This window comes from Podarcis muralis, chromosome 2, assembly GCF_964188315.1.
Source record: "Podarcis muralis chromosome 2, rPodMur119.hap1.1, whole genome shotgun sequence".
Lineage (NCBI taxonomy): Eukaryota > Metazoa > Chordata > Lepidosauria > Squamata > Lacertidae > Podarcis > Podarcis muralis.
The window spans coordinates 28,221,248-28,239,169 of NC_135656.1; the positions used below are offsets into that span (position 1 = coordinate 28,221,248).

A 17,922-nucleotide genomic window follows, 5' to 3' on the forward strand; every position below is an offset into this window, starting at 1 on the left:
TCTTCCAGATCTAAATGGTACACACATGTTGTTGGCAGTCATGATAGCAATTGACAACAGTTAAAACAGTAATAATTATTATTCTGATAAAATTAAAATGGGGTAGAGCAGTAGCTGATTCCCAGCGAAATAAGGAAGTTCTCACTTGTTTGTAAAAAGCCAGCAGGGAGGAAGCTGTTTCATTTCCCTTGGATGGATGTTCTATTTAAGGGCAGGTGACTAATTGGCTCCTCTGTTAGCTTTTCCTTTTCTTTTTTAATTGCCTTTTGCTTTGGAACGAAAAAGCAGCTGAACAGCAGCCAGATGCACCTATGTTTTCTTTAATTGCATGAGCTCTAATGGATAAGCCTCCTGCTTGTAGGCTAATTTGTGGCTTAGCAATAAGTTTCCTAGCTGTTCCTGGTGGTTTGCAGAGTATGGCATGCAGTCTTCATGTTTTTTTCACTTAACATTACATCCAGTCTGATGCCTCGTGCATTCAGGTTTACATGGGTTGAATAATGAGCCCATTGGAAATCTCTGCTTACCCACTTTTGTTTAGAAATGTAGTGGAAGCAGCAACAGTAGTAATATTTTACCATCATCCTGGAACGATATTGTCAATTAGGCAAACCATTTTACAGATAAGAGGAACACCAGAAAACATTGTTTTTAGTAATATAACGATCCTATTGTAGCAACTCGGACTTCCTGACTGTAACTGTCTCATTACAGTTAATAGAATAAAGAATTAAAAATAAACCCAGAAAATAAAAATATTAATAATAACATTAATTTCAGTGTCATTGGCAACTGGACAAAAATATACTATTGCCTTGGAGTAATTTTGACTGCATTCAAAGAAAGTGTTTGCAGTAAATTAATTTTGTCTTTGACCCATCTCATCAGATCTCAGAAAATACGTCAATTTTGACATTAAAATGAATTTCCAAACTTGATCCATTCATTGATATTAATTACTAAAGGGGACTTCCATTTCTGCACAAGCAGCATTATTCCAGGAACTGTCATGTATGAAACTAATTCTGTATGTTTTCTATTATATATTTTGTGTAATTTAATCGTAATAATAATGGAACGGTATTTCATATCCCAATACACTGGTTGTTTTCTGACTTGTTTGTGTGTAAGCCATATTTCCACCACATATGAAAATGGTCTCCTGGTTCCTTCCTACACCCCCAACACATTTTTGCATCATTTCTATTCTGCTTAACATCACAGGACTTAAATACCAGTATCACCTTACAATAGTTTTATTGTTATAGTCTATGAGAATCTCTGGGTTTTATGCCAGAGATTCTCCCAGACTCTCACGGAGATATTGCTACCAACACCTTGCACCACTAACCCAAGCACATTAGTTCACTTGCTCAAAAACAGTTGATATTTTCTGGATAGTAGACTTTTCCAAGTGTACGTAGCTTCTTGTTTTTTATTATTTTTGTAAATAGAGCATTCCTACAGTTCTTAAAGCTGTGGTCTGAGCCTACTAAGTCTGCTAAGCTTGGATGTTTCTGTTAGGAGAAGAAAAGTTAGGCTTGGTGTAGCAAGGTTCTTTCCAGAACCCTGGCACAGAGCCGGCTCATCTGTTAGGCAGACTGAGGCGACTTCCTCAGGTGGCAAAAGCCCGCAAGGTGGCAGAAGAGACACTGGAACAGAAGAGACACCGGTAGCAGCTGAAATTGTGTGAGATCTTGTTGAGCGTGCAAGATTTCAGCAAGATCTTGCCTGAAATTGGCGCTGTTTATCTGCCAGCAGTGAAGGTGGCAGGACAGGCAGAGAAGCAGCAGCAGCAGTAGGTATGGTGTTGGCAGCAGAAGGGCAGGGCAAGATGACACTTCCCGCTTTGCCTCAAGCAGCAAAATGGGATGTGCTGCCCCTACCCTGGCGAATAGCCTTCCCCCTGTCTGCTGTTCTTGGTAGCCTATCAATAATGATAGAAGGGAATGTGCTGTTTAGAAGGAGAATCTGGAAAAGCTTTTATGTTTTCCATGGCTTCTCAGTTGTTCCATCCCTGATTGAGGAGGAGAGATGGGAACATCTTTAAAATGTAGCACAGGACAGAAGTTGAGTGATTGCGCTCTGTTGGCTCATCTTGCGGAAACTGCATCACCAAAAACCACATCTTTAAAAAAGCATCATCATTGATTGGCGTGAATTAGAAAGAAACATCATGCAGAGAACCAGAGATTCTTTAAGACTGCAGTCCTCTGCACAGGTACTTGAACACAACTAGATTTAACTTCCAAGTTAGCATGCATATAACTGATACAGTGGTACCTCGGATTACAGATGCTTCAGGTTACAGACGCTTCAGGTTACAGACTCCGCTAACCCAGAAATAGTACCTCGGGTTAAGAACTTTGCTTCAGGATGAGAACAGAAATCGTGTAGTGGTGGCAGCGGGAGGCCCCATTAGCTAAAGTGGTGCTTCAGGTTAAGAACAGTTTCAGGTTAAGAACAGAACTCCAGAACGAATTAAGTTCTTAACCCGAGGTGCCACTGTACTGATTTAGGCTGGATTCGGAGCTCCTGCTTGAGGAAAGGTGGGAGCATTTCCCCCCCTGTGCCCCCCCGAAAAGTTGCTCTGAAGGGTTAGAAGGACCCTTCTACAGGGGACTACAAGGGGAAGGGAATGGGTAAAAAAATGTCTTCCTTCTTCCTTCAGTAGGAGCCTTCATAAGACCTTATTCCTTCTGGATTAGAAAAAGCCTTTCCCTTTGCAGACACTCTAGATCCAACCCATATAGTGTTAATGTCAAGACTGTAGAACAGGCAGGTGGTCCCCCAGGCCTCTGAATCTGGGCTCCTGTTCTCACGTAAGCCATACCCTCTTACCCCTAGGCGCTACCCCACCAGTCCTCTTCCATGGTGAGTGGCCACACAGGAGAAAATAGCTTCCTGTAAGGACCACTTGGTTTGTTGCTGTGCACTGAGCCTTCTGCTTGAGCCTCTTTCTCAAAGCTCGGTGAGAAAGCCAAGCTAAGAAATGATAGTGAATAGTGTGTGTGCACATGTATGATAGAAAATGGAGTGTATGTGTGATTTGGCCCTGCCCACTTTCCCCCAAGAAAACCCTGCTTTGCCGGTGTGTGAAAAGGATTCCACACCCTGCTATGAGTTGCTCAGCCTCCCCACACCTAGCTCATCCCAGCTGCACTCCTGCAAATATGGAGAAGAAGGTCCATGGGAGTCATTCTATCCGTGTTCCTTTGCTTTCTGTACATTGTGATTGTCAGCACCAAAAAGGTAGGGAGCAAGCAGATTCGTGATGGGATCGCTGAAATCCATTGCATGACTCCCATCTGCCCATGTGAGTGTCTGGCTTCTGTATATGTGGCCCGTCATTTCCCACCAAATGCAGCCCTTGGAGCAAATGTGTAGGGTTCACATAATTGCTTGTGAATTAGACACTGAGGCACTGGGATGATGTGGTACCTAAGTATGAAAGTGGTGCTCATTTTCATAATTTCATAATTCTCATTTTCCCCCAGAGTGGCTGGGGAAACTCAGCCAGATGGGCGGGGTATAAATAATTATCATCATCATCATTATTATTATTATTATTATTATTATTATTATTATTATTAGGTAATGTTTTTGTCACATTTTTGTCTCCACTTATAGGCATGGGGATATGCTGTTTCTCTTTCCCTCGAGTCCAGCTGGCTCTTCCTCTGAGAACATGGATACGTCATCAATGTCTCAAGGAGTTCGCCCTCTAGGTGTTCCCCAGGTGGTAGAAGATGAAATTGACCAGTACCTAATAAAACAAGATGGAAAGATTTACAGGAACAAAGATCAGCAACAGTAAATACCATTGCACTTTCTCTCTGGACTTTATAGAGCAGTTCTCAAAGTTCCATAATATTACACGGGGACATTTACTGTTATAAACTTTTCCAAACCTAATTAATGTCAATCCATGTGATTCACCTTGCAGCACTCACTCTTCTCAGGCTGCTGGCAAGCAGGTCATATGAAAGGGGGTTGGGGAAGGGGCTGTATGGGTCTATTTCAAGGTTCCTCGTCAGGGGCAGAACTTGGGGTGGTGGTTGTTTTTTAAGGTGAGGATTGCTGCATTGATATCTAGCCCAGATAGTGAACATAGTGGTAGGGACATTTTTAATAAAGCCAGCTTTGTGAAAATGCTACCAGTCCTGTTTCTGTGCTGTCCAGGCTGTAAATTAGTCATTTATACCACAGCGGTTGTATGACTTGACTCAGTAATATTTATTTTATTTATTAGATTGATACACCGTCCTTCATCATAAGATCTCAGGGCAGTTCATAGAATAAAATACCGGATAAAAACAAGCAAATAAGTAAAACAAAACAGCAAAACAATAACCCCCCTTCCCACAAATGCATTTAAAAGACTATAGAATATTAATCAGCCAAATGCCTAGTTGAAGAAGAATGCTGGCGCCTCAAAATATATAATGAAGTTGCCAGGTGAACCTCCTTGGAGAGAGCATTCCACAAACGGGGAGCCACTACAGAGAAGGCCCGTTCTCGTGTTGCCACCCTCCGGACCTCACATGGAGGAGGCACATGAAGAAGGGCCTCAGATGATGAACGCAGAGTCCTGGACAGTTTTATCTGGGGAGAGTTGGTCCTTCAGGTATTGTGGCCCCAAGCTGTTTCAATACATACTGGTACCCAGTCGATACAGAATTTGCAAAAGTTATATCATGTAGCATGTTAATGGACGACCCCCATCCCACCCCAATAATAAATAAATCATCTGTAATATTGTAAGGTAATGCGTATGGTGCTGCGACAGCCAATTACTCTTGCACAAAAAGTGTTAGTGTTTTGGAGAACAATGAGATGACTAGCCTTGCTAGTTGTCGTCACACTCATTTGAAGTTGGTTCAAATGTTGATGTTTCTTTAAATATGAAAAACAATAAAACTCGCATTGCAGAAAGGCTGTGTGTATATTTAGTTGTCGTTTCAAAGAAGCTGTGAAAATGGAACCCAGTGGACAGAGTAGCAGGCGTCATGATTCTAGAGTCTCTGCCTGGTTTTATGTCTTTGTCTTTATGCTGCCTTTTTTTCTTTGTGTTGAAATAGCCACATACCTGCAGAGATGTCACAGGTTTTGTCAATTATGTTGAGACTCCAGCTTAGAGTTGCCATGTATTTCCTTTATGGAAGCTTTAAAGAAGCTTGAAACACTCAGCTCTCAAGAGGAATATTGAAGACGTCCCGTGGTTTGACCTGTGACTGGGAAGGGACATTGTGACTACCTGTTGGCCACTTGTTCCCTGTAACGATCATCCTATTGGTAGTAACTCGCAAAAGAGTTGGACTTAAAATTTAAAAATGGCATGGTTCAATTTAAAATGTAATAGCTCCGTTTTGCCCCTTTAGATGACCTTCCGTACATGTGAATCATTTCTTCGGTGAAGATCAAAAAGTGGGAGCCCTTGAATAGTGAACTTTTGTCTAGACATTTTTAACAGCAGTTCAGTGATAAAAATTGTGCTCATAAAACCATCAAAGGCAAAATTCTCTGCTCTTTTGTTAAGAGACTATGCCTAGCTTTTCCTACATATATTCCTGGAGAATATATTATGTTGTTGCTAGCAATAGCGACAGACTAACATTTATTAAGGAAGGAACCAACAGTGAACCAAGAAACTGATTCTTAGAAGGTTATACGAGTTCTGAGCACTAGAGCTGTATTTCATTGAATGAGGATGCACTGCCTAGTGTTTCTCATTATCCTTTATCAGCTGGTATACACTGCACCTGTCCTAAAAAAAATAGCCAATCTGTGTATTGCAAAAATTTATGGTGTCTTAATTCAGTGCTCTAAATAATTAGTTGCTGATACCTGGTGGTGAAAATTAAAGCTAGATGATACAGTAATTTAATTAGCAGATGTAGGCTTCTCTGATATGTTGATGTCTGACCATTATGATTATTATTATTTTTAAAGCAGACTTGCTGCTGGTTTTTCCAGTTACTTCTGTTAAATTTGTTAACTCCGTAAAAAATGTATGAAAACTTCAGAGTGCTTTTCGGCTGCTAGGGAACATGGTTGTTGACTTTTGTTTCTCTTTACACAGATGTCGACATGGCCCGCTGGGCAAATGTGTGCACTGTGTACCATTAGAGGTAAGGAGTAAAACTAGCGCTGCTATGGTAATATTTTACTTGTTAAAATGTCCCCCCCTCGCTCCCTCTGAATATAGTTGCTTTAATGGCAGCAATTGAGAGGGCGCTGCTGAAACATTAATGTGTCCTGTCTGTGCTGATAATGGCCAAAGAGGCTAAACAAGTCCCTTGGATATATCTTGTCTGGGCAGTACCTGCATTTATCAGGCTTTTGACATCTGTTTTTCTGCAGTAGTGGATTGAGCAGGCTATATCACTAAATGCTCAAGCAAAGCTCTCCCCCCCCCCCCGCCCTCACTAAATTTGTGTGCACTTTGCTTTCTTGGCATTATGGATTTTCCGTTCGTTTGCAGAGGTGCACCTCAGAACAACTTGTGCTGTATTCTTATATACTGAAACAGTTCTGATTATTATTTCCTTTCTCAGTTGTGTAGAGATCTTCTGATAGAGACAAACAGGAACACATTCACCTGGGCCAGAGTTCTCCAGGCATGCTTGATCAGTTAGCCTTTAGCTCTGCCAGTTAAAAAGAAGAAGACTATTCTACCCATGAGACAGGTTGGGTTTCTGAAGACATTTTGAGTGGGGCTAACACTTCTACTGTCTGGAGAAAGGCCTCCACCATTCTTGTCAGGCTAGTAACAGCTGTGGAAAAGAAGCACGAAGCTTTCTGATTGTTTCCACATTGAATGCTAGCAAAGGAGTTCGGACAAAAACATCCATTTGTTCAGTGATCAATGTGTTATCAAGTAGGTGTCTGACCTGGTTTTCCTTTATGCCTTTCTTTTTTTGGCAGCCTTTTGATGAGGATTATTTAAACCATCTGGAACCCCCTGTGAAGCATATGTCATTCCATGCCTACATCAGGAAACTGACCGGAGGCGCAGACAAGTAAGAAACTTGGACCTTTTCTTCAGAGAAAACTCTTTATAGATGATAAAACAGAATGTGAAAATCCTTAAGGTTATTTATAGCCGGGGGAACTAATTCACTTCAAGCAGTGGCAAAAAGGTAATTTTCAAAACAGTTTTGCAGAGGGGAGGAAAGATTGAGAACTTCATAGTTATTTCCCTCCCTTGATCAGCAGATCTTTTCCTAAGCCAGGACCACAGATTGATGCCATTGGCATAGTTTTGTGAAGGGAGGTTGCATTTATTTAAGTCAATGATTTGTGATCTCTTATACATTGCAAGAACATTGCAAGGACTCTGTACACGTGCAAAAGAGGTGTGAAACATGCATTGCTTCCTAAGCACCTTGTCTTTCCATCACGACGAAAGCAACCTGCAGATGCTCTAGGTGATGTTGATCTTTCACACACAGACTCTAGTCCATGTGTCGCTGAGTCCTGTATCCCTGTTTCCAGCATGTCTTGACATTTTTGCTAATGTCAGCTATAATGAGGGGAGACAGGTTGACTTCTGCAATGCATTGCAAGTTACACCCCACCCCCAGATTTACACTTGGGCCTGGGATATGTTGTGTGTGCAACTATTAGAGCCCCGAGCCTGATGAAATGTTCTGATCTGAGGTCTGTTGCACACCACTCAGCATAGGAGCTTCTTTTGTTTTTATAAATACTTCAGTGGTATGTCCTTTTTTTCCCTGTTTAGGGGGAAGTTTGTTGCCCTTGAAAACATTAGCTGCAAGATTAAATCTGGCTGTGAGGGACATCCCCCGTGGCCAGAAGGCATTTGCACTAAGTGCCAGCCAAGTGCCATCACACTCAACAGGCAGGTAAGATCAGAACAGCAGAGGCATTTGTTATGTCTGCTGTTTTTCTTTTTGGAAATGAATGTCCAGCTTAGATTTGGGTGCGTTTTTCCCTTGGTGTAAACACGGTTGGTTAGCTTTTGCACAGGATGACAGGGACACGTTCTTATTCCTTGTAACTGGAGGACTCATGTTCTTGGCATGAGATAGGAGAGAAACCTTTAGTGGATTTGAAAACCACCTGCTCAGATTTCTTAATATGATCACAAAAAGCTGTGGACTTGTAAGAATGCAGTAAGTGGTTGGTGAAAAGGGATCTAGGTGTTATTTTCTTTGAATTCCTGTAACGTATACTGGCTCTGTTCAGTCATAATTCTCAACTGGGTTTTAGATTTAATGTGAAGGTACCTCAGGCTTATGAGTTTTGCTTCCTGCTCCTTTGGGTCAGCCACAGCAAGGGAGTTTGGAAGCTTTTGCTTCCATTTTCAACCAACTGCTTCATTATGTCCCAAGCCAGGCATACTGGTTTGTTGATTTGGGAGAACAAGCCAACTTAACCAAGTTTAATGACCCTGGTTTGTTTCTGTAAACTGTAGTTAATGCTAACCACGGTTTTAGCTTTGACTATCACCGTCAACCATGGTGAATTGAAAATATAAATGAAAGCTTCCATCTTGTTTCTCATGACTCCACCGGAGAAGGAAGACAAATATAATATGTCAGTCTAAGGCAGGGCTCAGCAGGGTTTATCTTGTCTGGGCTGGATCAGTCCCGCGGAGATCCCTCTGTGGGCTAGATCGCACGAAATTTCCGATGCTGCGGAAGCGAGTCCCCACTGCGCTGTGCCAGTTTAGTGCAGCGCACGAGCGGGCAGCTCAGTTCAGGGCGGCTTGTGGGCCGGTCAAACGAACTCCGCAGGCTGCTTCTGGCCAGTGGGCCTTAGGTTGGTGACCTAAGGCTCATGTATAGCACTAAACTATGGTTGAGCATTAGCAGCTGAACTAGATCGCTGATTTGCCGTGTGAGAACTATTGTGGTGGTGGTGGTGGGGTTGAAAAAGTGGTAGAATAGTAGGGGCAAACGATTTCTCTCCACTGTTTCCCTCACTGATCCATAGCCTATACAGCCTAGGCAAGTCTGTTGAGAATCAAGAGGTGTCAGTCTATGAGACAGAATTGAATTAGAATATAGCAAGCTCTGATCTTATGTAGCCTGGGTTGACTGTGTTGAACATCATTGATCCTTATCAAAGGGCTTTGCTTGATACATTATTATGCTTTTCAAATGGCAGAAATACAGGCATGTGGATAACATCATGTTTGAGAACCATACAATTGCAGATCGTTTCTTGGACTTCTGGAGAAAAACGGGAAACCAGCATTTTGGGTACTTATACGGGAAGTATACAGAGCACAAGGACATCCCTCTAGGTATCCGAGCTGAGGTTGCTGCCATCTATGAACCTCCACAGGTAACAGATGCTCCGCTGTAAAATGTCTTGGTTTGCTCCATTTGGAAAGGCGCCTGGGAAACAGAATAGACCTTAGCACTTGCTGACACTAGAGTAAAACTGTCAACTTTAAAGCATGCAGCTATTTTGTGGTGACGAAGCCTCTCCACAAATGGCACATGTGTCAGCTTTGTGACTTTATAGTCCTGATACTGTGCATTTATATATGCAAGTAAGTTCTCCCTGAGCTCAGTGGGGTCTACTTCTATGCAATTGTGCGGAGGCGAGGCATTGGTACTGCTTCACACCCCATGGAGAACTTGTCTTGTCCACAGCATTTGCAGCCATCTCTGCAAAGAACCTGTTTATTGTTTGCTTTGGCCACCTTGAGAGAAGCTACTGCCAGAGCAAACAACAATCAGATCAACATATTTTTCGCACTATAAGACGCACCAGACCATAAGACGCACCTAGTTTTTAGAGGAGGAAAATAAGAAAAAAAATATTCTGAATCCCAGAGACGTGTTCTGCTGCATATGCTGACTGTTTGTGGGTGTGGGTGGGTGTGGAGTACACACACACACACACACACACACACACAGCCGCACGAAGTCTCTTCAGGGCAGGGGGAGCCTTCATCCCGCTGCCCTGAAGAGGCTTCGCGCGGCTAAGCCAGAAGCTAGAACAGCAACAGGAATCGCTGCACAGCGATCCCTCTTGCTGTTCTGGCTTCTAGGATAGCTGCACAGCCTGCATTCGCTCCATAAGACGCGCACATATTTCCCCTTACTTTTTAGGAGGGGGAAAGTGCGTCTTATAGAGCGAAAAATATGGTATTTGCAAATATGGCTGCAACTGCTGTGGACTAGACAGGTTGACTGGGGCGAGGGGGCAGCAACAGCTCTTCTTTTCTCCTTCTCAACAGAGCTCTAAATGGCAGGAAAGGGTAATTGAAAGAGGCTCTGATCTTATGAATATTGTAGGAAGTCCCATTGAATTTGGTAGGATTTAGAGTGCAATCCTAATCACGTTTACTCAGAAGTCCTGTTGAATTCAAAGGAACTTAACTCCCAGATAAGTGGGCTTCATTTTGCAGCCTTGGGGAGCAATCCTAATTGACCCCCGCTTAGCCTTGCAGGGCCACCACCATATCCTCAGCCTTCATCACATGTGAAGATGTTGGGCATATTGTGGTGCAGTGATTGGGCCCAGTGCCTTCTGGATTCCCACTGATAAAAAGGTGGCAGGGGAGCGCCAATGCTTTGCCCTGCTGCACCAGCCGCTATTGAACTATAGCAGCTTATGGTGGACTGGAAATTTTTGAAACTGTACGGTCGTGTAAAGTCACTAGGTGGCACTAGCCGCTGGGTCTCATAGCTGCAAGAGGAGGTTGGGTAGTGTGATTCAGATGAATGTTAAGGGGGAACCACAACTTCACAACAGAATGGAATTTTCTAGTAGAATAAATTTGTATAATTTTCTAAATTAAGGTAAGAGAGTGTCTACAGGCACCAAGCGAAAACATTCCTCTTTAACTAGGCCTTTTGCTGTTAAACAGTCTATAGCCTTTTCAATATGGATGTGTGCTATTGCACATTTTATTATTATGTTATGTATTTTGTGTGGGTTTTTTGGTCAACTGCCCTACGATCCTTGAATGAAGAGCTGTATATAAATTTAATTAATGGTGATGATAGAGATCTGGTTGGATCAGTGGTTCATGAATTTTTGTTTGGTTTACTAGCCAAGCTCAGTCCTTGATGACACCCTTTCTTGTGACATGCACAGAGAACTCATGAGAGGGTGTTTTCCTCTATGGCTGGGCTTTTGCAAAAAAGTGCAGGCAGCACCTTTCTACTGCTCCCTCCTGCAAAATTTCAACAGGAACTAATAAAAATTAACTTTTATCTTCCTCTTCACTGAGGTGAGGGAGATGTTTTTCTCCTATAAGCTGGACTTTTGCAGAAAGCACTGTTTGTATGCCATGGCTTCTGCCAATGTGAAGGGAAAGAAACTATCCTACCATCATGACATACACACACCAGACTCCCTTGCAAAAAAAATAGGGGCCATTTATTTCCCTGCTTATATGGATTTTTCAGGAGGTAGCAGCAAAAAACCTCTGGCACTTTACGCAAAAGCCCACCTTTCAGGACAGAATCCATCTTTCCTTTCTTCCCCATTCTTGGAGGAAATGAAATGTGGCTTCACTCTCACAACCTGAGTTTGGGTGAATACAGAAGGCTATTCACCGAATGAAGACAAGGCACTTGCTGTTGACAAGGAGGCAAGTAGGTTTATGCAACTGTGCATTGGACAATCTTTTGTAGTTCAAATTGACTTAACTCCTTTCAACTGATGTTGCATCAAACTTAACCCAGCTGACGTGTTCGCTTTAGAAGGGCATTTCTGGATTTGAAAGCTGCAAGTGATGGAAAATTTTGGTCAGCTATTTAAATAAATAAATCCCACCCTCCCTAGCCAGAGCCGGGCTCACTGCGGTTAACGCCAATAAAATTACAATAAAACATAATGGGGGGGGACCCAGTTTATTAAAATACGGGTTAAAATACAATTTTAAATGCAGCCTCATTTTGATAGGAGCTCATAAATCAAAACCATAAGGGGAGGGAAACACAAGGGTCAGACTGAGTCCAAACCAAAGGCCAGGCAGAACAGCTCTGTCTTGCAGGCCCTGTGGAAAGATGCCAAGTCCCGCAGGTCCCTAGTCACTTGTGACAGAGCGTTCCACCAAGTCGGGGCCAGTACTGAAAAGACCCTGGCCCTAGTTGAAACCACCTTGCTATGCTAGGTTGCTATGATTATCATTCTTGTTCAAAACTACTACTACTACTATTATTATTATTATTACTCCACCCATCTGACTTGGTTGCCCCAGCCACTCTGGGCTGCTTTCAACATACATAAAAATGTAATAAAACATCAAACATTTAAAAACTTCCCTATACAGGGCTGCCTTCAGTTGTCTTCTGAAGGTTGTATAGTTACTTATCTCCTTGACATCTGATGGGAGGATGTTCCACAGGGTGGGTGCAACTACCAAGAAGGCCACTTGTCTTTATAGTTTCTCTGCCCATTATTAGCATCAAAATATATAGCATTTTCCACCATGCCACTTTAACATAGTGACCGGAGAGCAGCAAGTGAGGATACAAGCAGTTTTCAGAGTACTTACTAGTGTACCAGGTTGTAGTTTGAGGAAAGAGGACAGCCTGTTGTCCTATGATCCTCCTTTGGCCATTTTATAAAATGCTGTCTCAACACATAGTGACCTTGGAAGTGTTGGTGGGGAGCTCCTTGCTTATGCATAAAATATATGTCTGTTGGGTGATTTGAGACATGCAAGCAGTAATAATTCATTGGCGCGCTGTTCAGTGGCAAGATTCATGAGTTTCTGTTAAGTTACAAAATAAACTTACATCAGCGCCCTTGAATCCTCTGCACACCATGAAGCTAAGTGTTGAGCACTTTGTTCGCTTGCCAGTTTGTGTGTTTTGGTATTGCATCATGGTACAATGTGTAGAAACCAACAAGCAGCCGTGCTAGAGGGGTTGTTCTCTGGTTTTGTGGCTCCTGTGTGATTTATCAGAGCTGCACTAATGCTTGTTCAGCCCAAGATAAATAGATAGCGTCTACAGTTCCCATTTTAGACTCGTGATGATTGGCAGCTATTATGTCGCTGAAACCATGCGAATTAAAAGCATTGAGTTTGGAAGTGATGCAAACACTATTGCTGTGATTTGCAAGAGAGGCTGTGTTCCTTGGTATCCTGGCAACCCTTCAAGATCTCTGCTGGCTTGGCCAAAGGCAGACAAGAGTTACAGTAGATCTGAGACATCCTTGAACCAGTTCATTCGCCCTGTTAGTTGAGATACCACCTGATTTAATGCATCTGTTTCCCCAACGACAAAACTTCGGGTGGAAGGTGTAAAAATAGCTGATGTTGCCTGTCAGTTAAATACAAGCTTATTCTTCCTGGAAGAGAAAAGCCAGCTTGTCAAGTATGTAACAGAATATGGTAGTAGAGTTCTAAGGAGGAAGAATGGGAGGTGTCAATTCAAAATATTGATGGAGGATGACTTTTGATTGTTCCCCTACACACACACACACACACACACACATATATATATTTGCAAGTAGAACAGTGCCTCAGCAAAAAGTCAGCCGGGCTTTCTCCCTGATAAGTTAATTATTTACTTCCTGATGAACTTTCACATGGGAAAGCATTCAAAACAGCACCCCCACTATTCAGTCTGAAGTGGTACTTGGTCAGTAGAGCATGAGACTCTTAATCTCAGGGTCATGGGTCAAGCCCAACATTAGGCAAAATACTTAGAGAAAAACTCTGACTCTCAAAGCATGTTTGAGAGAGAATCCACAATCCAGAGAGAAGTCTCTGCACTCCTGAGATATATTCCTGAGTGCTTTCTCGTATTTTATGCTTCCATATGGCACAGAATTTGACTTTTGAGATAGAGACTAGCTTGAATGTGAGGTGCTTATGGCAGATTTTTATAGCATGCGAAAGGAAATTATCACTGTTAGCTGCCTGTTAAATTTTCCTATCAGTATTCATATAATACAAATAATGAATCAAGATTAAGGGGGGAAATCGTAATTAAAAGTTTAGTCCTAGGAAACACATATCGTACCATAGGGTGGTTCATAAGTATTTGGAAAGAAAAGAGGCTTCTAATAACTATACAGAATTATTGAAAATCCAGCCTTCTGTTTTCAGTCAGATAAGTAGGAAGCTAAGGAGCAAGGCAGAATTAGATAAGAGTGTCGAAGTTGGAAAGGGAGGAGAGACTAGAAGATAAGAAATCTGTAAATTAGAGACTAGAGAATAAAAGGTTGTGGGTCAGGTGGCTTAACTTAAAATTAATTAATACCTTGTGACACATTAATGTCCATCCATCAAAAAAATATTGCTGGGTGCCCTATATAGGTAGGGAATCCAATGTTAAGCAAACAGTGATGGCGAGGGTAAAATTGCCAATGTGTGAGATCCTAGAAGGATTTCTAGATCACAAGCTTTAAACACAATTTGTAAGAGGCTTTGTTTTTTTAAAAATACTTCATTTGCTCCTTGCCTAAGAAGATTTGATGCAACCCCAGTGGGGATCACAGCTGGGCAGAGTGCTGCTGAGCTCGGGTCCTGCTTCTGATCTTCCTATGGACATCTGCTTGACCAATGAGGATATTGGACTAGATGGATCATGACCTGATCCTTCAGGCCTCTTCTTAGATTTTTACGGGTGAAAGAATGTAGGTTTCTTTACAGTTATGTGTTGGGAAATGACTGGTTTTCGTAGAGAAGCACAGTTCATTGTTTGTTCAAATTAATATTCAATAGAACCAGCAGTCAATAGCCTGGTGTCACACGTATCAATGTAACTGCAGCGAGACACAGCAGCTTGTCAATATTCATTCTCCTGACATTTAGCATCGTTTCGTTCTCGAGAACGAAGCGTTTTGTCTCCTTGGGATGCTAAATGTCCACCCCTGTTTGCAAACTGGTTCTCTGTTGCTTTTCTCTTTATTTCCAGATTGGTACACAAAACAGTCTGGAACTCCTAGAAGACCCAAAGGCGGAGATTGTGGATGAGATTGCAACCAAGCTGGGCCTGAGGAAGGTAATAAAAACGTGTGTGGGCCGGCATATAGGGGGAAACCTTTTGTAAGGAGCTGCAAGGTTGGCAAATGTACGAGATCTGGTTTGTTGGGAGCTAATTGGGCTAGTGTTGCTTCAGCATGCAGGCTGTACTGGAGGTTTTGTGACCTGTGCAGCTTTTTCCTGCTGCATAGTGCTGAGCCAACATGAAACTGAGTGGAAAGTGTGGGTTGGTGTAGTTGAGCAGATCTGTGTTGCCAGTAGCACAAAGGACATACAGATGTGGTCACATAGTTTTGAATTCCTCAGTCTGCTGATCAGGCTCCTGCTTATCAGCTGTTTATTATAAAGGCAAGTGAAGCAGGAATCTTGGCGGAGCACCTTAAACAGTGCCACAGCTGTGCTTTTCTGAAATGACTGGGGTAGAGAAGATTTCACCTCTTGGAAATCTCCTCCTTAATCTGCAAACTGTCAGCTTTTAAATAAATTCTGACACCACCCTTACGCAGATGCCTTTCAGATCCATACTTAGTTTTCTTGCCTTTATGAAGATACTGCTTGTGTCGCAAAAGTAAAGGATAAAATACATTGCTTCCTCACCCCCAAAAAGGGTTGAATATTTTCAAACTTCAAATGAGTGGGTCAAATAGGGCAGATTAGTCATTCAATTTGGGCTTGTATAAGGCATCTGTGTTTAAGATATAAAACAATTTGTTTTTGTTTGAATCTAGCCTTTGTTTTATCCTAGTTTTATGGTTACTTTGCTATACAGATCATCACTAATAACATCTACAAAGCATATCAGGTTTAGCTCTTGATATTTGTTGCAAGTATAACAGCAACATCTGAACAACAACTGAGTGCTTGAACAGTGAGCAATGGAGATGAATACTGTATGGATCTACATTTCAGAAAGGCCTGCACTTCTTTAGCATGATCAAGTGGGATTCAGGAAATAGGAAATTTGAGAGGGTTCCCTTTTAGATTAACCAGCATAGAAACTTGATATCTTGAGAGCACTTCTGTGAACAGTGTGGACACAGAAAAGTAAATGTATTTTTATGGGTGAGGTGCGGAGGAGAATCCCTGCAGTCTCCAGATCTTTCCGTAAGGAGGCATAAAACTACCGGTCTCACCAGTTGTCACTGCAAATGTGTGAATTGTATTCAAATGAAGTCTGTGTAGCTAAGGGAGTAATTTCCTTCAGGCTGCTCTTGAGCAGGCTTTCTCAAAGAGCTTCCTCTAGCCAAGAACATTTTGTACCAATGTGGGAAGGTCACCTTAAAAAAAATGGTAGAAGAATAAAAAGAGCATTTGTGTTTTAAGGTTGGCTGGATATTCACAGATCTGGTCTCAGAGGATACGCGGAAGGGGACTGTCCGGTATAGCCGGAACAAGGTGAGAAGCGAGCTTTTTCTTTTTTGTCCTTGCACTCTTTTATTTGCAGGCTTTGAGGGGGGGGGACACCTTATGCAGAGAACTATGTGTGTAGATTGATGCCTTGCTTTTAAGGGTGGGCCTTGTTTATTAAAATTAGAATAATGCATGTGTTTGCTGGGAATTTAGAGGAGCCATGAATGATTTAGAATGGAGCTTTGTACGGATAGGATGTCAGGATGGTTTGAAATCTGTCTGGATTCTTGGATACCTGGAGAAGGTGCACTACAAACACAAAATCCTAGTTCGCTTTCCCTTAAATACGACTTTGCTTCATCTTGCTTGTTTTTAAAATGTTTCAGCAGCGCCAATACCATAAGATCCCATGGTAACTTGTTCTTGTATCTATCTAAGCTTACAAGAGTGCTTTTGTATACCATCCTTGATTTTCCAAATCTCCCGCAGCTGTGGTCACAGGAAGCAAGCTCTTATTTTGCAGTATGTTTCAACGCAGCACATAGCAATGTTCCACATACCTGATTATTGTTAATGCTTCCCTCTGCTGGATAATTTCTGTCTAGTTTTCCTCCTATCCTTCTGAATCCTCTTTCTAGACAGACTTAACACATTTGCTGCCCTTACCTGGACCTTCTATAGTGAATTACCGTATTTTTCGCTCCATTGGACGCACCGGACCATAGGACGCACCAGACCATAGGAGGGGGAGAACAGGGGGAAAAATTTTTTTCTTGTTCTTCCCCTCTAAAACAAGGTGCGTTCAAGGTACATTCACCAGAGCTTGTGGGGCTGGCGGTGGGGGGAAGCGCTGCTTTCCCCCACCGCCAGCCTCAAAGATCTCTGAAGCCTTTGGAGCGCAGCGCCCCGCTGCCCTGCAGAGGTTTGCGCGCAGCCGTCCCCAAGCTAGAGCAGTGAGACGGAGCCCTCCGTTTAGCTGTTCTGGCTTGGGAACAGCCTTGCTAGCCTCTGCAGGACAGCGGGGTGAAGGCACCCCGCTGTCCTGCAGAGGTTTGTGCGCAGCCGTCCCCAAGCTAGAGCAGCGAGACGGAGCCCTCCGTCTCGCTGTTCTGGCTTGGGAACAGCCTTGCTAGCCTCTGCAGGACAGCGGGGTGCCTTCACCCCGCTGCCCTGCAGAGGTTTGCGCGCAGCCGTCCCCAAGCTAGAGCAGCGAGACGGAGCCCTCCGTCTCGCTGTTCTGGCTTGGGAACAGCCTTGCTAGCCTCTGCAGGACAGCGGGGTGAAGGCACCCCGCTGCCCTGGAGAGGTTTGCGCGCAGCCGTCCCCAAGCTAGAGCAGCGAGACGGAGCCCTCCGTCTCGCTGTTCTGGCTTGGGAACAGCCTTGCTAGCCTCTGCAGGACAGCGGGGTGCCTTCACCCCGCTGCCCTGCAGAGGTTTGCGCGCAGCCGTCCCCAAGCTAGAGCAGCGAGACGGAGCCCTCCGTCTCGCTGTTCTGGCTTGGGAACAGCCTTGCTAGCCTCTGCAGGACAGCGGGGTGCCTTCACCCCGCTGCCCTGCAGAGGTTTGCGCGCAGCCGTCCCCAAGCTAGAGCAGCGAGACGGAGCCCTCCGTCTCGCTGTTCTGGCTTGGGAACAGCCTT

At 43.3% G+C, this 17,922-nt stretch overlaps 1 protein-coding gene across 1 annotated transcript in view; it reads left to right on the forward strand.

Moving 5' to 3' along the window:
- Window positions 1-17,922, forward strand: part of NPLOC4 (NPL4 homolog, ubiquitin recognition factor) — a 53,072-nt gene that overhangs the window by 10,669 nt on the left and 24,481 nt on the right. Inside the window, exons 4-10 of the mRNA XM_028714172.2 lie at window positions 3,631-3,813; window positions 6,083-6,131; window positions 6,928-7,022; window positions 7,745-7,868; window positions 9,136-9,315; window positions 14,865-14,951; window positions 16,256-16,327. Of these exons, the coding sequence (XP_028570005.1) occupies window positions 3,631-3,813; window positions 6,083-6,131; window positions 6,928-7,022; window positions 7,745-7,868; window positions 9,136-9,315; window positions 14,865-14,951; window positions 16,256-16,327 (790 nt within the window). The remainder of the gene's footprint in view (window positions 1-3,630; window positions 3,814-6,082; window positions 6,132-6,927; window positions 7,023-7,744; window positions 7,869-9,135; window positions 9,316-14,864; window positions 14,952-16,255; window positions 16,328-17,922) is intronic.